Source organism: Armigeres subalbatus, chromosome 2 (genome assembly GCF_024139115.2).
Source record: "Armigeres subalbatus isolate Guangzhou_Male chromosome 2, GZ_Asu_2, whole genome shotgun sequence".
Lineage (NCBI taxonomy): Eukaryota > Metazoa > Arthropoda > Insecta > Diptera > Culicidae > Armigeres > Armigeres subalbatus.
In genome coordinates this window covers 432,772,100-432,795,639 of record NC_085140.1, presented here as the reverse complement: position 1 = coordinate 432,795,639, position 23,540 = coordinate 432,772,100, and the positions used below count along the sequence as shown (strand labels likewise).

At 37.6% G+C, this 23,540-nt stretch overlaps 2 protein-coding genes across 2 annotated transcripts in view; one reads left to right on the top strand and one right to left on the bottom strand.

The window, feature by feature from the left end:
• The window catches only part of LOC134217972 (tropomyosin-1-like), a 30,176-nt gene that overhangs the window by 1,224 nt on the left and 5,412 nt on the right, over positions 1–23,540 (top strand). The window contains exon 2 of the mRNA XM_062696839.1: positions 23,332–23,507. Coding sequence (XP_062552823.1) covers positions 23,376–23,507 — 132 coding nt within the window. The 5' untranslated portion in view covers positions 23,332–23,375. The remainder of the gene's footprint in view (positions 1–23,331; positions 23,508–23,540) is intronic.
• Positions 7,555–8,222, bottom strand: LOC134217970 (drosulfakinins). Its single transcript, XM_062696838.1, has one exon. The coding sequence runs from the start codon at positions 8,220–8,222 to the stop codon at positions 7,767–7,769; it is 456 nt and encodes a 151-aa protein (XP_062552822.1). The 3' UTR covers positions 7,555–7,766.

Genomic DNA, 23,540 nt, shown 5'->3' with positions numbered 1-23,540 from the left:
GTCAAATTGCATTTATTCTCCGATTCAGTACGTTACTATGCTAATGGCAGGTTCGGGGCAGTTGATTTGATTTAATAAATCCTGACCACGTCATTTTGGCGATGGTTGGTTCCTAGAAGTAATGCCTATCTCGGTTCGCTTATGATTTTTAGTATAGGGGTCGTCCAGTACTTCTTTCTCATATGATCGTTACTCGTAATATTCCTTAAAGTGGGCGGTACGCATGGAACCACATTTTCAACGCATGTTAGCCAGTTAACCCGGGATATATCAAAAGTGTAATATTGTAATTCAGTTTGATTATTTTAATTTTTTTAGGCATTAAATGATTGGGAGCTGGGAGATTGATATCTATCTCTACAAACAACTTTCCTTTAATAAATAGTTTCCATAGCACTCGCTCTTCTATTCTGTTACAAGTTTAAAACCCTGAACTGAACTGTTTCTAACCTCATGGGTCTGAGAGGCGCATCCACGTTCCGAGTCGTGGGTAGGACAAATGGAAAATGCCGATTTGGGCTACAGTCTGGTATTAGCGGTAACATTAAGCGATTCGTATAAATTTTCAGGTGTTACAAGCCTACTCTAGTAACATTTTGATTTAATACTGGTTTTATGAAGGTCATGAAGAGCAAATTATGGTTTTGAAGATCGTTATTAAATTAAAAATGTTACATGGATATGGAAGTAGCATCACTTCCATCCGTTAACGCAAATAATTATTGAGGACTAATCACTATCTCTTAGATGGAAGCAAGGCACTCTTCAACAGTCGAGATCAGTCCTGGTCACGTTTTTGTGAATGGTGGAGGAAAAAGAATTATTAATTGAGACATCTATACTTAAGAAATGAGCTACGTCCTCTCATCGGTGCCACGGGAGGTTATGGAACTGTTAGTGTGGTAAGAATAGTTTTGGTAGAACGTGAAACACAAAAAGAACTAAGACATAGAATAGGAAAAGGACAAGCCTGCGATCGAACTATAGCAACTAGACCACTGAGCTTGCCTCCGCATGGGCAACAATTCTGGTAATGAGAAATCGATGCACATTCTAACTATATTTAGTACTACCACTGAAAGCATAACTGTTCCATGTTGATATGAAATTCATTTCGTTATGGGAAAGTTATGTTTGCAATGTAATTTGAGAAAATTTCCTCGATTTTCAGGCCAACTGTTGCTTTTCCATTATCGATTATCGAATATTTCATCACAAGCTTCAAAAAGAAGTCAGGGATTACTAAAATTTGAAAAAAATACTTAATGGTTTTATAATAAATTATTGCTAACTGTTAAGATTATAGAAAATGTTATGGATCTAGATATAAGGCCGTTACAAATATTTAATTGACTGTTTGTCCTACTAGTCTCCGAAAGGTCAAGGGGGGGGAGGTAATAAAAAATAAATATTAAAATGAAAAAAATCAAAAAACTCCTCGGATTTGTTAAAGAATGTTTTGAAAATCCTCAAAATTAATTTTTTGGCAAAAAAAAATCCGAAGGGGGGGGGGGGGACAAAATGGATTTTAAATATTTGTATCGGCCTAAAAAAACAACCAAAAAACGCACGATTGCCAAAAAATCTGCTTCAGGAGCTCAGAATCCCTTACGTATCAGATTTAGAGCGGACTTCGGTATGTTTCTGGTTTCTCAAATTTCAATAGATCTATCAAGGTTTGAAAAAAACTTTTTCCGTGGTCTTCTGATAATCGTGCTTTATCAAAACTTCTAAAAAAATTATTCGCAGATTTCAATAACTTTTACCTATGTAAAACGTTTAGAATCTGAAAAGTAAAAATTGGACATCTTTAAGCGCTTTAGGGATTATAAGGTCCTGAAGAACAGTCAGTCTATTGCTTTAGGATCCCGAAAACATTTATGATTAATTGTTTGGACTCTGAGCTTTAAAATAACCTTCTGCCAACACACAAATTCTTACCATATCGATGGACTTCATATATTCTTACCATAATCATGGGTAGGACAATGCTTTGACTGTCCCACCCAGGAAAATTCATGCGTAGGACATGTCCTACCTGTCCCACCCACCCCCGGCGCCACTGGGTCTGAAGCAGAGGACGGGACGCTCGAGCCTACCAGTCAGTGGATGGAAAGGTCTGTTGTGATAAAGGGACTATCACAAGCCTCGGATAACCTGGAATAATTTTTCCACGAATCGAGTTCACAATGATTTCATGAGTTCGATATAGTAATCGTCACGTTGAAAATTTAAGCCAGCAGTGTAAACGTATTGCCCAGTGTTATACAACGTAAATTGGCCACGGCCCGGGGATGCGTTGAGTATAACAAGAATAACAAGAATTATCTTTGTTGAGATATGTAGTGCGCAATGTTAGGAATCACTTTTTAATTGGCGAATAAAGATTGCATGAGGAAGAAGAAGTCGAAGGATGATATTTGAAAGCATACGAAAAATTTTAATACTCTTCCAAAAAATTCTAGGAGCATATTAATTAAAAACGGTTAGCAGTAAGGAGTGGAATTTTCTTATATGAATTGTATAATAAACACATCATCTTGAAATTTATTTTGTGATATTGCATTTTATACTATGTACTATGTATAAGAAAAGTACAGCTAACCTTTTTTTTAACCTAACCGTTCCTCAACGTTTCCCATGAAGCTCGAAAAACATATGAGTACATCTGCAACGTAGGAAAACTTACAAGGAAACAGGTTGTCTTTCTTGCGAAACGATTGGATGCTTGCTAAAAAAGTTGGGAAATTCGATTTAACACGTAAAAAATAACATCAATATCAATAATGAGCATTTTTGTTTTCTCCATAACATTGCTTCCAAACTACATAAAGCTTTGCAACAACAACTGCCTTTCAGCTTAAGACGTAGTCTATGTAGTCAATGTGTTGATTATATTTAAATAGTTCCTGGGCAACCTCACGGAATGGTCTTTAACATAAGGGTTGATTTTCAGAGTAATTTCCATACAAACTTTAAATGACGTGTGCACAGTTAAATTACATCCATTTTTATTTGTAATAGTAGTATTAGTTGAAAAAAAATGTTGTTGGAAAATTGTGAGATAGACACTTGCGTCATGTTACTTTTTTTTTCAAGTTATGTACGCAAAGTTTGGCATATACCAAGGCAGTGATCCCTAAAGTACGGCCCGCGAAGGATTGCAGAAAATACCCTACATGTGGTCCATTAATATGCATTACATGACAGGTAGTTTTCATTGTGTCAGATTTTTCACTATATCTACTCGTGGACCATGATTAATGAAATTCATCACTCCATAGATGTGAAGCTAACATACTTCAATAATATGTCCCCAAGTTATAAAAATAGCCAACGGGTAGTTTTTTCGCAGATGAAATGCACCGAAATGTCATAAAAATATCAGGTTTTGCTATTAACCAAAACAAACTAATAGCTCAAGATATTGAATTCTTGTAAATAGCAAAACCTGATATTTTTATGATATTTCGGGGCAAAATTTTGTTATTTTCGCTTATATTTTTACTCTTATTTGAAAAATAAGTTATTTCAAACAAGTTCATATCATGTTTTGTTATCAATATCACGTTTTACTGTGATTGAGCTATTATCGTCTAGACACGGGATCCGTGATTTAAATCACGGTGTTGTGTTGCCCGGAACGAAGTTGTGACAGCGACTCTCCGTGGATGCGTGTGCACGCCGCCGAGGTCTGACTAGAAGAGGAAAAGTCATGGCTTGCTGCTCGCCGATTGACACGCTGTATATAAAGCACTGCACGGACAGCTTTGTCTCTTTTTCGCTGCAAAGAAATTAGAAAACAACAAGGCCAGTAAACGTCAAAATTGATGAGGAACGAAAGAGAAAGAGATGTTTCCGTGCAGTGCCCTATAGTGTAACACACGCTGAAGGCATTTTACTCAAACCCCACAGGTGTATTTTCGCGGGTTCATGAATATTCATGAATATTCGAAAATACACCTGTGGGGTTTGAGTAAAATGCCTTCAGCGTGTGTTACACTATATATAGCGTGTCAATCGGCGAGCAGCAAGCCAAGATTTTTTTTATGTACATAAAAAAATCTTGCAGCAAGCCATGACTTTTCCTCTTCTAGTCAGACCTCGGCGGCGTGCACACGCATCCACGGAGAGTCGCTGTCACAACTTCTTTCCGGGCAAAACAACACCGTGATGTAAAACGTGATATTGATAACAAAACATGATATGAACTTGTTTGAAATCACTTATTTTTCAAATAAGAGTAAAAATATAAGCGAAAATAACAAAATTTTGCCCCGAAATATTTATGAAATATCAGGTTTTGCTATTTACAAGAACTCAATATCTTGAGTTATTAGTTTGTTTTGATTAATAGCAAAACCTGATATTTTTATGACATTTCGGTGCATTTTTTTTTTGTTTTTTTTAGCCTGTTTTTTTATTACTCTTATTTCAAACAAGCTCATTTCATGTTTTGTTATCAATATCACGACTTCTACCCGGTCACATTTTCCAGGACGTTTCAGAAAACGTGACTTGTGTTCCCAAAGCCATGATTCAAATCACGATGTGTTTTTGCTGGGTCTGGAATCCGTGAATTTTTGTTTTTGGTGCTTGTGGCGAAGAAAAGATTTCAGTGAAATCAATTGATTGAACACTTGGAATGCAGATTTACTCGTTTTCTTTTCAACACTGCTGGCAAATTCATCCGCCTCAAATGACACGTTTGAAACATGCTGTCGTTATTTGCTACGACAAATTAGGCCGTCACAAATATTTTTTTATCATTTTGTCCTACTGGTCTCCGAAGGGTCAAGGGGGAAATATAAAAAAATAAACATTAAAATAAAAAAAAAATTTAAAAACTCCACGGATTTGTTAAAGAATGTTTTGAAAATCCTAAAAATTATCCGAATTTTATTTTGTTGCCCCCTCAAAATAGTACTTTTTGGCTAAAAAATCCGAGGGGGGGGGGTGAGACAAAATAGATTTTAAATATTAGTATCGGCCTTAGAGCGAACAATATTCCTCGTGAATAAAAAATCAAAATCTCGACATATGATCATCATATGAAAAAATAGCTTACATAATTTTCTACCAACTGAGCCGAAGAGATTTGGAAAATATTTCTCGAGTCAAGTCCGCTACCACAAAAACAGTGCTATAGTATACACTAACGGTCAGATACAGGTTTCCTGTAGTGATAAATGTTCTTATGAGCATATTATTCGAAAAAGATTCGCAGAAATAAAATATATTGATAAGAAAATTATTTTGAGCTTTTTAGTGGAATGTCTTCACTTGTCCTAAGACGAGTTTATACCATCCCATTGAATTCCACCACTTAAATTGTATCTTGACAGATACGTATTTCGACCTCAACAGTAAGGCCGTCTTCAGTGTCTCGTACGAAGTCGAGTCAAGTACGAGACACTGAAGACGGCCTTACTGTTGAGGTCGAAATACGTATCTGTCAAGATACAATTTAAGTGGTGGAATTCAATGGGATGGTATAAACTCGTCTTAGGACAAGTAAAATATATTGTTTGAATATGAACTAGATATAGAAAATATCAATTCGTATCATGATTTACAATTAAATATGACATAAAAAAATAAATGTTGCAAATTTATTGCACTCGCTTGACTGTGGATATACAACAGTAAAGCACATGTGAAGATTGGACAAATCAAGCATCCGAAAGATATTCAATTTGCAAAAAAGAGCTATCCGCGGTGGAGGTTGGTACTCGGATTCTGATGGCTTTTCCACAAACGTGACCTTTAAGTGGTCTCGTTTTGTAGGGGTTATCACGCCAATCTAGAAAGTAGAAGGTTGAGGGTTTGAGTCCCTCCAAGACACGTGGATTCTTTTTCGCAAAATTCATATCAATTTGTCCATTTCGAAACATGTGCTGTGCACAGCCAATAAGATATTTAACAAACAGTTTCAGTTTAAAAGTACCCGACGCATTTACATTCTCTTCTCCAAACGATAAACATACATAAAAGAGTACTACAGTCAGGCACAGTGCATATAAGTTCCATTATCTCAAGACCTTTTTTGCCTTTCTCGTATACAAAGTATACGTAAAGGCTATATGGTCACTCCAAACCGAACTTTTGATAGGAGGCTCGGAGACCCATAGTGTTATATACCAATCGACTCAGCTCGACGAATTGAGGTGATGTCTGTATGTGTGTGTGTACAAAGATGTGAGACACACTTTTTGGTACTTAGCATTATTCGATTTGCTCGCAACAAGTTGCAGTCGACGCGGATTGCGGTCTAGTTGTTTCCTATTGAAAATTGTCGATCATTGCGTTCCAATGTTATTGAAAAAACATTGTTTTTTTTTTCGAAGGGCCCCCCCTTGGGAAAAAAATTTCATGAACGAAAAAAAAATTTTTTTTTCAAGGATTGCAGCAATGCATTCAAATGACCGCAAATGCAAATGAATTGATGGAAAAAGTAAAATCTATCCCCCTAAAGTGCTATTTCGACCTCTCTTATGTGTTTTTCTTATTTTTTTTTCAATGCGCGAGAAAGGCACCACCAACGCTAGGTGGATTGATCTGGGTTTTTAATAAATAATATCAAGCATGATTCCAGAAGCCTCTCAGATATTCCAGAATACCTTCGTATTTTCGGTATCAAAATCAGACGGTTTCTCTTGGACTTCTATAATCATCTTTGAACAATATCTAGTAACTCATTCTTACGAAGAACTAGTTGCTCATCTCATTGCGACAGATAGAAAGAATTGATATGAATGGCGTTACATTTGAATGACAAAAAGGTAAATTTTTTGAAGCTGTAATGTGATGATATTGATTGATTATTATTATTTTCTTAGACTAAGGATGAAGTGCATAAAAGTCTTTTCTATTCAGCTCGGTCCGTGGCTGCACGGAGGGTCCACAAATCGTCTTCCATCTGATCGATCCACCTTGCTCACTGCGCACATCGTTTTCTTGTGCCCCTCGGATCGCTGGCGAGAACCATTTTCAGCGGCTTACTGTCCGACATTCTGGCTACGTGCCCGGCCCACCGCAGTCGTCCGATGTCGCGGTGCGAACGATATATGGTTCTCCCAACAGATGATGCAACTCGCGCTTCATTCGCCTCCTCCATGTACCGTCCGCCATCTACACCCTTATTATTGATTGATTATACTCGTTAACTTATCAACAGGTTTAGTTTTCCAAGCTACACAATGTAGAAATCAGTTTTTATGTAGCTATAGATTTTGTGTTAAGCTCTGAGGCAAATTATGTTTTTTTTATTTGATTTTTTTTATTTCTTCTATATTCTTAAAAAATGTGAATTTCCGTTATCCCGGCGAGAAACGATCAACCCCGTAGGGGAAAGTGGGAAGACTTGTCTTCCCTGTGTTTTATCCAGATCCAAAGCACGTCTACTATACTAGAAATATGTCCGTCTAAACAAAACGTATAAAAGAAAACTTCAGGTGTTTCCGCCAGCGAATCAACTTTCATCAGTCTCTACCCATTAGCTGCAATTTAATTCTACCGTATCATTAGACGGCTCTACTTCTTTCCAACTTAAACAAACACATCCATTGAAATCTGGTTCAGCACATTTTATTCAGATGTATCCACACTTGTTGTATTTGGCTTAAATTTTATTTTCAGTAATTTGCACATTTTGCACCTATCAAACCCAAACGAAGAGAAGTCACCAGCCGCAGCAAAGAGTTGCACAATTAGGTCGAGAGAACGAGGCAACGCGTCTAACACCCTGGTACCAGAACTACGATGATTTACCGTCGTCTTCCGAATCGCATGTGTCCGTAATCGTCGAACTGCTCACCTTCACCACCGCCGCCACGTTTTCCGAATCGCATGTGGCCATAGTCGTCGAATCGCTTTTCCACGTCTTCGTCATCGATGAAGCTAATATCGGCCAGGTATGCCAACGGGAGCTTCGAACCAGTCCCCAATGCTGAGGATCGTCGAAGTATGGTGTACGTTCCGATGTGCCCTGGAGCTCCCGGCCCGGCAAATCTTTGATTGTAAGCATTCTTGTACCAGCTACCCTGGAATTTGTTCGGTCCCTCGTCTTGACTTAGAAGATTCTCTAACGTATCCGCACTTCTGGTAGATTTTGAGTTACTACTGCTGCTGATTCCACTGGTTGAGAGTGCTTCACTGACCAAATTCTGATAGGTGAAATAGATGACGAGCGAGGTCAGAATTGATAATGTTAGACGAGCCATCCTGCTGGATTTCCGAAGTGATTTTATGCCAGTTATATTCCGAAACTATGAACCCAGGAGCTATCCCGGATGACGACTGATAGATCCAGAAGATTGAACAGTCGCTTTTATATTTATCGGAGATGAAAAACTGATCAGCTTATTTTTTTATCTTCAATCATCGTGTGTTGATAGATTCGCGACGCGCGTGGATGTGGGTGGTGAGATGCAACGGTTTTTAATATTCTCTGCTCGTATTCGCGCGCAAAATGTGGTTGAGCAAATTGGATTAGTGTCATTTCTGGTTTGATGAGTTATTTTTCGCATTGAGCTTTACTGACTTTTCCCGATTGAACAGTGAAGGTGAAGGTGAAGAATGATGACGTTTTACACATTAATTTTACTTAAATTAGATACTGCAAGTGATTGTAACGATTAGACGTCGGTGTCGTTTCGAACCATGTCTCGGTCTGTGCGAAACAACCCCTCCTGATAAGTTAGCATTACACTTGGACACAATATGGCTTCATTACCCCTTTCCGGATTTGTGAGCACTACTCTGGTGGGAGTTTTCGGTCCGACGGTGTGGGCTGCCCTTCTTGTGCGTGGGGTAACCAACGATCGCAGGGTGATTGTTGGTGACGTGGCTGATCGGTTCATTTCGGTTGCCGGGAGAACTATTCGAATCTTACTGCTGGTGTCGATATCTCCCTCTCTGATGCCCCTTTCTTTTTGATGCCGCCTTAGCGAAGAAGTAGACGACGAATAGTTGCTGAAATAGTCTCGTTTGTCTTCTGTGGCAACCACGTCCTTAGAAAACATGGTTGTTAGCCGTTTGGGAAACACTTTCGGCTTGATTTGATTGTAGCCCTGGTAGACTGTCAGGAACTTCTCAATTTTGTAGGAAAATTTCTCCGATTCGGTGGCAAAGAACTTTTGGCTTCTTTCCTTCGCGAGTTGAATCACCCTTGTGGGGGCTCCACTCATTTTTTTTTATTTGCGATTGTAATATATCCAGGTGGCCCGATAACTGCTGCCAGGAACGAACGGTAAGCTACTGAAGGTCTTCTCATTACTCACGGAGACTTTTATATGTGCGAAGGTAAAGGACACTTGTTGCTTAGAAGAAAAACAACTGCTAGTTAATTATATAAGGGTTCAGGCGAAGCATAGAAAGGGACCATATGGAATCATTATTGAGTAATACTGCAGGCTATAATGATGTGTTCATGACAATGGGTAATGCACATCCCAAGAACCTTTTTTATTCTTCTTTTCCATGGATACACATTCCAACTGGAATTTGGATTGCTTTTCAACATAGAAATTCTTTTGGAATTTCTACAGATACTAATTGAAAGCTTGTCTATGCCCGCCATTGCATGAGATTGAGTATGTATCTTGTGTGGCAGTATGTACACACTACGATCAGGGTGTCGGGAGTGTTTCCCTCCCGCAAATATCATAGACCAGACCGAGAATCGAACTCGCCATCTCCGGATAGGGAACCCTACATCTTTGTTCGCAAGGCTTACTGGAGGCCGTGGGCCACGAAGATATGAATTCAAAACAGGAATAAGTAGTTGAAGAACTTTTAAACTTCAATTTGCCGTCACATTAAACATACCTGTAATAATATTTGCATTATGGTTTAAAATGTACTAATTATGACGTTCCTTAACAATTGTTTCATTTTCTAGTGATTATGTAATATAAATTCGTTAATATTTAAATACTATTGTATGAATATAAAGATTACGTATACATAATTATATGATTTTATTCGGCAAGATGTAGAGCATAAATTTTTGATAATCTTGATAGTGATATCGAGCAGAATGGAGTGTCAATTATTGCCAATTAGTACCAATCAATAGTCACCATAATATACAGACCGATAATATTATCGCTTTGTGGCTTACAATTGACCGACAGTTTATAGACAATTACGTCTTTGTTGGAGTCTAATCCTGTTACTGGTAATTACCTAATATGCAAAGCAGAAAACTCGTGAAGAGATGGACGCATTGTTTGTTTTACTAACGGTTATTTAACTCTGTGGCATTCAAACAGCATGCGTAACATGTGACTTTTAAGAACTATTTTTAAAATTGGTTTGTCAATGTACGTAAATCGTAGCAATAAATAGGTAAAATGAGAAAGTGATTTGTCAGCTGATGATAAGTGCCGTGAAATTACACAATTCCATCCATCAGGATGAGGTCGTACACGTAAAAAATTATTGTGGTTTATTATTAATATTTCTACTATCTCTTTTGCCAAAGTAGAGACTTAATGATATGTATAAGAAAATACTTTACTTATACATTGCATTAGCAATGGGAATGTATGATGTCACAAACTTATACTTTTCATTAGCTTATGAACTTGTTAGCTTTTTAGTATGACACCATTTATTAGGTGGCACAATGAATTGCATTGGGGTGGGTTGAAAAACACAGAAAACATGCTTACGTAATTATGTAGTGTACGGCCCCAAATGTCACTTTCGCAGAACACCCCGAACCTGTTACAAATTGGCCAGTGAGTCTTAAAATCCTCAAAATGTATTTTATATTCATCGTCTTGGAAAAACATGAAATTTGACACCCATATATGCATATTTCCAGATGGTTCCAAAACTGGCCCCTCCTCGAAGACCTCGGGAACATGCTTATGGAAGGAGGGGGGTTTGCCATTTTCTTACGTTCCATATACTGTACCGCTCATAAAAAAATCTACTCCTCCGCTTATTTTTAATCGCAACAGAAAATGAGCGTCAGATAGTAGAAACATACCGCCAGAAAAAAAGCTACTTTGATATTTTTGAAAATTCAGTCGACACGTGGTGGATTGTGGCGATGAATGCTTTGATAGTACGCGCTATTCGTACTGCGGATATTTTTTTCACATCTAATTATTGGGACGATTAATCAACATCATGTTCTCGTTGGGTGAAAGCTGTTGAGTATCCCTTTTAGCTATGTAGGTTTTCTTTTAACCTGCGCTTAATGGGGAAACGTCATTAACAGTATAATGAAAAAATAAATTTCCCCATACTAATTTGCATGCAAACTTGAAACGGCTTGTGCTAAATCAGTTTTAATCCAAATGAGCTCAAATTTTCACAGGACACTCAGAACATGGTGAAGCATCAGATGAGCACTGTGGAGCAAAATCAATTTTTTGAACCACCCTAATACCTATAGGTATATATACTGCCCCTATTCGCATAAGTGTACCAAGTAGCTGCTTTGATCAAGACCCAATTTTAGCCACTAGGTTTTGCTTATTTTCGCATGTTAGATCAGGAAATTTCGTGATGATCATCAAGCATAGCATAGCATAGCATAGCATATGTGATTGTACAAATCGTGGGTGGCTATACAATGCTCAATTGAGCAATCTACTGTATATTGTCGCAAATTGGTACTTGGGATTAGTACCTTTTCCTATACAGTAGCAGTTGTATACCTGGCCACGTCCTTACAATCACGGAAGGAAGGGAAGGAATGTTAGTTCAATATCTACTAGTGAAGATGCAGGGAACCCATACTACCCTCATAGATGTCTCGGGAAGGAAAATTTGTGTTAGTGGGAAAGGTGAATAATAGGGAGCTCTATTCGACAATATAGAGCGTTTGTAAATAACAGTATATGCTGTAAAAATAATAAAATATATTCATCAATTTACTTACGAACCGTCCTAAGGAAAAACAAAACAAAACACAAAATTTCGGCGATCGTTCTACCGTCCGAAACAAGAGCCAACACGCACTGAACTAATTAACTTTATTACCGGCCGCGCAATGCAAAACACAAAATTTCAGCAAATCGCGCGATCGTTCTGCCGTCCGAAACAAGAGCCGACACGCACTGAACTAATTAACTTTATTACCGGCCGCGCAATGCAAAACACAAAATTTCGGCAAATCGCGCGATCGTTCTGTGGTCCGAAACAAGAGCCGACACGCACTGAACTAATTAACTTTATTACCGGCCGCGCAATGCAAAACACAAAATTTCGGCAAATCGCGCAATCGTTCTACCGTCCGAAACAAGAGCCAACACGCACTGAACTGAAAATTTCGTGATCATCAAGACCATAAATTAGTTTAGCATTTAGTTAAATACATAAATGAAAAACTCAAAGGTACAGCCTAGGGATCCTATAATGAGAGATATGCGAAAGCGGCCATTGTAAGCCAATCGAGCATTGAGAACTGTCAAAACGTGAGCCAAATGAACATTGTTATTGTTGCAGATTGAGGCGAGGTTAAGAGGTATTGAGATAGATTTTAAGAAAAGTTTCATCGAATAAACAATTTGTTTTACTTTCGCGAGTAGAAGTAATGAAGTTTATGTATCGCGTTTTGTCTATTTGTATTGCACGCTTATTTTAGTAATAATGCTTATTTGAACGCTGTTAGTGCACAGACAAACATATTCCAAATTGTTATCAAATGCGAAGTCATATACAAGCTTCAACATTTTGCGCTGCGGCAAGTGCTGGAAGCGTTTGCTAACAAAAGTAACAGCGTTGCTAAATCGTCTGGAAAAGTATTTGCATATCTCTCATTATAGGATCCCTAGTACAGCCCAATCGGGTTGTTCGCAAAGGTGACGATGAACTACGTAGCTGTATGTAATGTACAGGTTTTCGATTTTTCTGTTCGACGAGATCAAAGCAAGCATTTTCCAAGCCCAGGGTGAATCCGTTTTTGTTGTTCATCCTGTGCTCCTGAAATTGAGTGAGCATTACGAACCCTGGTTATGTATATAATTTTTAGACCAACATTTGAAAAAGAAGATACAAATAAAATTTTGATACGCAAGATACATACACAGGATTTTGTTTTTACACGATTTTTTACACGTCGTGACTTCAATTTACCATCAAAATCTTTGCAACATGTTTCAAAAAATCCAAAATAAATCAAAGAAAAATCACATGATAATTAATATGCGTTAAACATTTTGGATGAGTGGAAAATTGAGGAAATGTAAATCGTGTAAAAACAAAATCCTGTGTACTAATGCAATGGCGGGCATAGAAAGCTTTCAATTAATAACTAAAGAAATGCTAATAGATTACTAAGTTGAAAAACAGGCCAAGTTCCAGTTGGAATGTAGTGCCATGAAAAAAGCTTGCGATGCACTTACGAGATTAACTGATTCACCGAAACAGATTGCTGAACTGTTGGCATGTTCTCAATAGTAAATATGCATAAATCAAGTTAATATTTTCAAAACGACTTATCTGCTTTTGTAAACAAAGATTCAAACGACGATTTGACGAATCTGATAGCTCTCCCATGCAAACCAACACCATCAATAGGTAGATAAAGGATTCCGCTACCTGTTGATGGTGTTGGTTTGCGTGGGAGAGCTATCTGATTCGTCAAATCGTCGTTTGAATCTTTGTTTACAAAAGCAGATAAGTCGTTTTGAAAATTTTGTCTTGAAATATTGTAACACACTGAAGTCGGTTTTTACGCGGAGGGTATGGGCCGCGTAAATTGAAAAAAACGTAAAAACCGTGTAAATCTCAAAATATGTGTGAATGATCCGCGGAAATTCCAAAATTCGAGTTCAAAAAAATACATGAAAATCAAATCGTGTTAAAATAAAACGCGTAAAAAACGACTTCAGTGTACATCGGGTATAAAGCGTTGACTCTTCCTTGATCGGATGGTCCAAGAAAATTGAAAATCCATCGAGAAACGGCTGAGATATTAACGATCAAAATCTATCATATTTTCGTGACGTTTTTCGATTTTTTGCAATCGTAAAGTGTACCCCAATATAGAAAAGACAGACGTAGTTCTACGTCAAAATATGAAAAATTCGTGAGTTACTTTACATTTAGACACTCGTTTTTCTACTTTTCTTTGATCACACACGAGTATTACGCTGTCGTCGCTGTCCGAAACCTTTTGCTGGCGAGAATAGGGTGCTAAATGTCAATGAAGGAAAAATACATACGATTTTACAGTTCGGTACCCAACATGTTTCGGACAGCAGAACAAAGGGAAGCGAAGCGTCAATCTTTATTATGTGACTAAAATATCTTTTGTACTACCACATATTTTTGCCTTTCTCGCACAACAAAGTTGTACCGAAAGGCTATCATTTCATTACGAAAACCATAGGAGACCCACAGCTTGACGAGCTGAGCAACTGTCTCTCCGTGTGTATGTATGTGTGTGTATGTGTATACACAAAAGCTAAGAAAAACATTAGACAACTTTCCTTATAGTAATCCTCATCCGATTTTCTCGCAACAAGTTTCATTCGACAGGAGACAAAGCCTAGTTGATCGCTATTGAATTTGATAACGGTCGAACGATGCGTTTAAAAGTTATAAAGAAAATGGTACGTTGAACCATATTAGCACCGTATAATGTTGGTGTCTTGGCTAAATGCGAGAAAGGCCGTATCACTACTCGGTGAATTAAGTTGGGTTTTTATATTTATATTATGCTTTTTACAGATTTATTTTAGGGCATTATATCAAGGGGAAAATTAATTGTATGAAAATTCGTTAACCTTAACATTTTTAAATGAATAGAGTCTGCGGAAAATAAGGATGATCCAGCAGGTGAGCGAAAACTGGGGCCACTCTTGGTGCAGGGGCCGGCTTAGATCGGCGCGGATCAAAATTGAATCATTTCTTTGAGAAACATATAGCCATTTTATACAATTTTAAGAAAACAACAAAAAACTGTTTTTGAACAAATTGGCACCGAGGGAGGATCATCCGAAGAGGATCAGACCAATAGTTTTTGCCAAAACTCAACACTGTATGCAGTACTCCATAATTGCTCTTCAACGTATGTGCACATATGTGGTTACTCAAACAAACGTAAAAAAACATACATTTCTGTTCAAAAAATTATTTTGAGCTTTTTAGTGGAATGTCTTCACTTGTCATAAGACGAGTTTGTACCTTCCCATTTAATTCCACCACTTGATTGTACCTTGACAAATACGTATTTCGACCTCAACAGTAAGGTCGTCTTCAGTGTCTCGTAAGTCGAGTCAAGTACGAGACACTGAAGACGACCTTACTGTTGAGGTCGAAATACGTATCTGTCAAGGTACAATCAAGCGGTGGAATTAAATGGGAATGTACAAACTCGTTTTATGACAAGTGATACATTCCTGAACATTTTTTTTTTGTATTTTTGCCAGTATACGTTTTTCTGGACGAGGATTCAGAATATATAAAAATCCCATTTTGGCCAAAAATGCTACATATGCACTACGCTATCCTGAAACAAACGGGTCTTTCAATCATTTCCTTAAGTATATTAGTTTTTAAAAATTTGCATTTCTTGTGAGCTTATGATGGTAAGCATCAACGAAAATAATATTTGGCTTTATACGGTTCTTAGAAATTCTGATAAGTGAATTTCTAAAAATGTGGGAGAAGAAACTCCCCAGAATTCTGGAATAAGAAATTCATAGGACAATTTAGAGTGGGAATTCCCCAGAAATTCAGTAGAAGGAATTGCCTAGAAGCATGGAGAAGGAATTTCCAAGAATTCGTGGAAGTAAATTTCCTCACAACGCAAGAGGGAGAAATTCTTCATAATTCTCGATTGAGGATATGTCTAGAACATCTGGGCTTTCCCGTAAAGCTGGGTAGATCACTTATGCGTAGTGTTTTACGGTGTAAGATCAGCCAAACCGAGCCCTTGCTTAATCCATTTTTCGAGCTAGGGCAATAAGTAATGGTAGTTCGGGGATTCATCGTATTTAGTCCTCTATACCAGCCGTTATCAAACCCTGTCGAACTTTTGCATTCATTGCGGTCAGGGTAGAAATATTTCACAGTCAATGCAGTGAAAAACATGGATTTCAGAAAAATATATTAAGCTCTTTTAGTGGAATATATTAAACCGTCTAAGACGAATTAAGTACTGTCCATTTAATTCCACCAGTTAATTTTCGTTATCTTTGCAGATACGTATTTCGACCACAACTGTGTGGTCGTCTTCAGTGTCTTGTACTTGACTCGACATTGAATTCCACCACTTAATTGTATCTTGACATGTATATCAGGAAAATCATTCAATTACGACATCAAACATTAAAATTATAAGAAATGTCTCTTCTCCGTGGAAACTTGATGTTGCTGAGAGCTTGGAAATCTACCGACAGGTACAAACGCGGTTGTTGAATAAAGATCAAGGAAATGGTAGCTCCTGGCTCTTCAAGTTTATACCCAAGCATTAAGCGCATCAAGCGAGTAGAAATAAGCACCGTAGTAAGATAAGTACCTAGATAAATTATTATACCTACGCATAGTATAAATAGTGTAAGCTGCGATCATTTTCTTCAAGTCGAGTCAAGTACGAGACACTGAAGACGGCCTTACTTTTGAGGTCGCAATACGTATCTGTCAAGATACAATTAAGTGGTGGAATTCAATGGGATTGTATAAACTCGTCTTATGACAGTTACTATTTTGGTTTTCTCATAAAAGGAGTAACTTATGATCGATAATAAGCGCGCCTTCTAAAAGATAACTCTCAGCGAAGGGTCCAAATAGCAGGACCTTGTCATAAAACTTTATTCCTTTTGAAGCTCATGAGAAAATCAAAACAAAATCTGTATCTAATCCAATACTGCATTGCTTCTCAATAGCATCGAAGTTATTCGCCATGTATCTATACAGTAGCACACCCGAACAAGAATAAATAAAATCTGGGCTAGGGTGAGTAATTCCCCAGGATCCTCAAAGAAGGAATTCCTCCAAATTGCTGGAGGAGGAATTACTCGAACAAGAATAAATAAAATCTGGGCTAGGGTGAGTAATTCCCCAGGATCCTCAAAGAAGGAATTCCTCCAAATTGCTGGAGGAGGAATTACTCCCAAATTCTGGGGAAAAGATTCCTCGATATGCTTGCCGGAGAAATTGCCCTGATCTCTTGAAGCAGTAAATCTCAAATATTCTGGAAAGAACATTCCCGAGAATTGCTGCTAAGAATCCTGAAGGAGAAATTATCCGAATGCCCTGAATTCATCGAAAAAGTTTTTGTTTCCAGAATTAGGTTGTTTAGTAAACAAAAATATTGAGTAGCTAATCAACGAATAGAGCACATGTTATGCCAGTAGATTGCTAGTTGGAATATGAAGCATAGTGGTTTGCTAGTACCATAGAATTTCTGAGAGTAAATTATTTCTGAAAAAAATAGGTTCGGATTAGTTTTTCTTGTAGACTCAGAATATGTACAGAATCGATACCTCTAAACAAAATTCGAGAAAAAAAATATCTAGAGAGGTCCGTAAACACCTCAAAATTCTTGGAGGGAAAACCTTAAAACCATTATTGAGGGTAAATCCTTAAGACTAAAATAAAAAATCCCCCTAAAAAATTTAACAAATTCCTAAAAAACAGGTGCCAATAAAGAAATGACGGTAGAAGCAATACATAATAATAACATTTCCCTAAATAGAGCACAATTGCCATAAATAATAATATATTAGCAAATGTATTAGCACTTTTAAATGTAATAATTGCTACTATAAAAGAAGATTTTTCCATAAATAAATCAAAGTTTTCCTGTGACGAAAAAAGCAAAAAATCCATGAATAAATCAATACATAATAAACAATTACAAAATTTTTCAACACATTTTTTTTTACAAAAAATAAGAGTGTTTCACAAAAAAAATATGAAAAGCTATAATAAAACATAAAAATTTCCTAGGAAAAATAAATCTGAGCATTTTTTCCCATAGCTGACTCTTTCTTTAAATGATAATTCTTTTTATTTTTCTTAATGATTTTTTTGTGGAAAGTTAAAAAAAAAATTCTGGGAAGTTTTGAAGTTGCTTATTGCTAATTTTGATTTATTTATGGGTATTTGTATTTATTTTTCAATGAATAGTTTTGATTTATCTATGGAAAATTATTTTTTAATAATTGTTATAAACTTTCAAAATTGCTAATATTTTTGTTTCATGTAAAATACAGTATTGACCCGATTTTGCCACTCCCCGATTTTGTCTACCCCCGATTTTATCACGTTTTCGATCCGATTTTGTCACCCTATGTTTTTTTTTTTTAATCTTTATTTAGGTGTTTTTTTAATTCTAGATTAAGTTCAACACCGTGTCACCCTATGTGTTTTTACATGTTTTAGTCTAGATAAGCGGTTTTTTTTCACTTGGGATTTGTATATTTATGGTTTTCTATAGACGTGTACGCCGCCGCGCCACGTAGCCGCCACCGTTGATTTTTACACGCCGCCGCCACCCTAAAAATGAACCAGTGTGCCGCCATATGGAAATATTCCACGCCGTCGAATATTTTTCACTACGCCGATGGCACATTTTTTTTCAAAAGAGCATTCAAGCTTATCATGAATGTTATTTCCTGATGGAAATACATATTTTCACCCAAGTTCATTTGAAAATTATATACTTACAATTATGCAGTATTTACCATCATTTACGATTAACTCTATAAATCGAAATCATTCGACGGCAACCTACTCAAAACTGGCATGGAGCTAATTTCTAATTAACCAAGTGCAAAAAACGTCGTGGGAAAATGTCTGTAATGTAATTTAATTTAAATTAATCCTTCAGAAATGTGGTAAGAATTTTAGAAATTGTTTCTTTAGAAATTCTTTCTAGAATTCATATTGTATTTCAGTCTGAAGTTATTTAAGAATTTCCTTTAAATTTCGTTCGAAAGTACAATTCCTAACAAGGAAAAAAAACTTGCTTTAATAATTCTTCTACTTTTTTTTCTGGAATTTCTCCAGAAACTCTTTTTGGAATTCCTTCGAGAATTCCTCCTGGTCTTTGTTGAAATTTCGTTGCCACGATCCCCTAGACCTGCCTCTGCTGCGATCTCTTACCGGATTCCAGTCTAATGCTTGCTTGCAGATTTCGTCTTCGCTCTTTCGTAATGTATGGCTTGTCCACCTTCATTTACGCTTAGGGGAGGAATATAATTTTCAGAAAAATAATTCCGGAGAGGATTCTTGGAGAAATTCCAATTGTTAAGAAAATTATTTTGAGCTGGAATGTCTTCACTTGTCATAAGACGAGTTTGTCCAATCCCATTTAATTCCACCACTTAATTGTACCTTAACAGATTCGTATTTCGACCTCAACAGTAAGGTCGTCTTCAGTGTCTCGTACTTGACTCGACGAGTCAGGAGAGATCGTACAAACTCGTCTTATGACAAGTGAAATTCCAATGCAAGAAACTGAACAAAATTCTTGCGGAATAATTTAATCTTCAAGAATTTTCGAGGGAATTTCTTAAGGAACTACTATAAAATTCCTGAATTTCCCTGGGAAATTTTTGGATGAATTCTGGGGCAAATTCATGGAAGAATTTCTAAAAGAATTTCTGGAGGAATTTTCTGGAAGAATTCGTAATGGAATTTCTATATGAGTTACTGGAGGAATTTCCGGTAGGCGTAGATCAGAGGAATATCTTGTGAATTTCGGAAAGAATTCAGAGTAAATTTCTGGAGTGCTCTCAAAGTAATATGGGAAACGTTTCTGGGGAATTTCTGAAAAAAGCCCAAAAAAAGTTTCAGGAGGAATTCCCAGGAGAATTTTTTTAGAAATTACTGATGAAATTCATGAAGAGTTGTCGAAAAATTTCTAAAAGAATTCCCATGTAAATTTTGGAATGAATTTCTTGAAGAATTACTGTGGTAATTCAAAGACTTTCTAGTAGTAAATTCCCGAAAAAATCCTGAAAGAATTCCCGATGAATTATTAATGTACATCTGAAAGAATTTCTCCGGGAAACTCCGGGAAAATTCCCGAGAAAACTTCGGAGGAATTAGTGGAGAAACTTTCAAAGGAATTCCCGGAGAAACTTCCAGATAAGTTCTGGAGGAATTTCCGGATGATCTTCCGTATGTACTGCTAAAAGAAATTTCGGAGCAACTTCCGAAACGATTCCAGGACGAATGCCCGGGGAACTTTCGAAAAAATCGCTGGGGGAATTTACGGGGAAATTTCTGGAGGTACTTTTGAAGCAATTCCTCGAGGATTTTCTGAAGGAACTTCTGGAGGAATTTCCGGAAAAACCTCTGAAAGAATTTCCGGAAAACTGCTGTGGGAACTTGCGGAGGAATTCCTTGAGGAGCTTCTAAAGGAATTCTTGAAGGAACCGGAGGAGTTACAGTAGAAACTTTTGGAAGAAATTCTGGAGAAATTTCTGGAGGACCTTCCGGAGGAATCTGTAGGAATTCCCGAGAGAACTCCTGGAAAAAAATGGTGGGTGAACTTGGGGAAGAATTCCCAAAGGACCTTCTGAAAAAAATCCCGGAGGACCTTCAAAAAAAAAACTACGGAAGAATTCCTAGAGGAACTTCTGGAGGAATTGCTGGTGGAACTTCCGGAGGAATTCTTGGAGGAACTTTTGGGGAACTTCCAGAGGAACTCCAGGAAAAAGTTCCGGAAGAAAAACTGGAAGAACTTCCGGAGGGACCCCATGAGGTACTTCCAGAGGAATTCTTGGATGAACTTCCGAAGTAATTGCTGGAGGAACTTACGGAGAAAATCACGAAGGAACTTCCGGAGAAATTCCCTAAGGAACTTCCGGAGAAACTCCTGAAGGAGCCTCCGGAGGAATTTCTGAGGGTACTTCCGGAGGAATTCCTGGAGGAGCTTCCAGAGGGATTCTTAGAAGAACTTTCGGATGAATTCCTGGAAAAAGTTCGAATAATTTCTAATGAATAAAATAAGCCCACGCCGCCGCACCGCCGCCGACGAAAACCAACGGCGTGACGCCGGCACGCCGCCATCGCTGGCTAAAAATGAGCTATCACGACGCCGCCGACAAAATTTCAATCGGCGCACAGGTTTATGAAAAAAGGGCAGGATGTGAATGAAAAGCATTTTCTGATTTTTTGATTTTTATTATATTTTACAAGACTTTTATTTGTATTTTGTATTTTATTTATAGACGTCTTAATATAAAACGGTTTTAGATTTCAATAAAATTTCAATTTTAGATTTCAATAAAATAATAAAAAAAACAATGTTTAAGGAAAAAGGTGTCGTGGTTAAGTTTTAGTATTCTCCATACATTAACCATATCCGTCGCAAGAAAAGAACATCATCCATGGAGAGGTCAGAAGAATCACCCCAATCAACAATTTTGTCTAGCATCCGCACTGCTTCGATGTGGTTGATTATTCTTGATGATTCAAAAGGCGTAGGAGATATCGGGCCTGATGATTCCAAATCGTTTGAAGGTTCCGAAATGTTGAGCTGTGAATCGTCCTGTTCTTCTTCTGTCGCTGCCTGATCATCCAACACCATGCTCAAAATATCTTCGTCTGTGAACGCTTTGCTTTTTCTCTCTTCAGAAAAATTCGGCAGAATAGAGTCCTCATGTTTCTCAACATTGACCAAATGCGAGAGGGGAACATCATCCCAGGAGTATGCCTATTGTCTTCCAAGACTGTTGGATCACTGTATTTTGCACTTAAGTCCAGGCCTCATGAATCCAGAAACAAACATCTTTCAGAGAGATTTGCTTCAAGCATTGATCGATGTTGTTTTCGCCGCTACGAGCCATGACGTGAAGCATAAGTTTTTCACGATAATGAAGCTTACAGTTTTGTATGACATTTTAATCCATGGGCTGGATCATGGCTGTGACGTTTGGAGGCAAAAAGTAGACAGTGATCAATCCGTCATCACTTTTCAATTCATCATTCAAGTGATGCGCGGAACAATTATCCAACAAAAGTATTGCTTTCGGTGGAATGCCTTTCTCAGCCGCAAATTTTCGTACCGATGGAACAAAATCTCCATGGAACCAAGTATGAAATATGTCCCGTTGCATCCAAGCATTTTTTGAGGAAAAGTATGAGACAGGTACCTTAACTCCTTTAAATGCTCTAGGGTTGCGGGATTTTCCAATCACAACCATTCGCAGCTTATGGTCACCAGTCACGTTGGAGTAGGGCATAAAAGTTATGCGCTGTTTGATAACTTTACGGCCTGGCGCATTGTTCTCACTGGGACCAACAAGTGTTTCTGAAGGAAGCATTTTAAAAAATAACCCGGACTCATCAGCATTGTAAATCATTTGAGCGGTAAGCTCTCGTCCCTGTACTGTGTCATGGAACTGCTCTAGGAAACCCTCAATACTCCCTGAGTCACTTGAAAGCACTTCCCCACAAATTTTCAGTTTCCTAATGCCATACCTAGCCTTGAAATTATGAGCCGAATAATCCGAGAATTTAAATGCTGCTGGAACACCGCAGCGTGCAGCAAATGATTTTGCTTTCAACGTCATCATAGTTGTGGAAACGGTTTTGTTAAGACGCCGTTGGTTAAGAAACCACAAAAACAAGCTGTCCTCCAATCCCTTGTGTGCACCAGTCGAAACGTACTTAAAGTTCATTTGTCGCCGACAACTCTGGTGTGAAGCAGCTCTAAGAATGGATTCAGCATTTTTCTCGATTTTTCTCACAGTTGTTCGATGAATATTTAGCAATGTCCGCTATTGTCGTCACCTTGCCCTCCAGGTCATTGAGAATGCTGATTTTTTGCCGCAGGGTGAGAGAACGCCTGAGAAACCTGACATTATCAAAACACATGATACATTTTCGGTTAAAAAAGTTGAAAAACAGAAGAAAAAAAATTTTCCGCTTTTGTCACCTTCCCTGTTTTATCACCCCAAAATTCACTAGGGGGGTGATAAAATCGGGATATTACTGTATTTGATTGTATATGACAATTTTATATTTATTTATTGCTTCCACCCTGATTTTTATATTGATAATTTCCCAATATTTTCCTAATTTTTATGGGAATTTTATTTTGCTCCCAATACTTAAAACCCTTGGCAAGGAATTGCTCAGAATTCCTAGAGAATGAATAACAGTAAAGTATTGGAGTATGATTGAGTTCCCCGAATTACTGGAGAATTCGCGAGGACGTGGTCAGGACATATCTCGATTGGTTGTGAGCGCATTGCTTCCATTGGAGAGTAAGTGATTAGTCCCAAATCAATATCTGTGGTAACGGATGGAAGTGATTCTTTTCTCATACAATAGTCAATGCTTATATCACCTACCACTTAACGCTAAGTGAAAGAAATACTAATACCGCTTACCCTTAATTTGCAGCACTCTATACCCTCTATACGCATAAACTTTTACACACGATACACATGGATGGTTGTACCAAACAAGAGCAAACCAAAATGGACGAACAAAAGTTTCAATTGTCAAAAACTGATATCGATTTAGATACAATTTACAATCGATTGATAACTTGCATATGCGAACTGCAGTCCCGAAGGGTAAGTAGACGCTTGCATCGTATTTTCTACCTA

What these genes read in the sequence shown, in the direction of transcription:
- LOC134217970 (XM_062696838.1), bottom strand. Translation starts at nt 8,222, where the DNA reads ATGGCTCGTCTAACATTATCAATTCTGACCTCGCTCGTCATCTATTTC.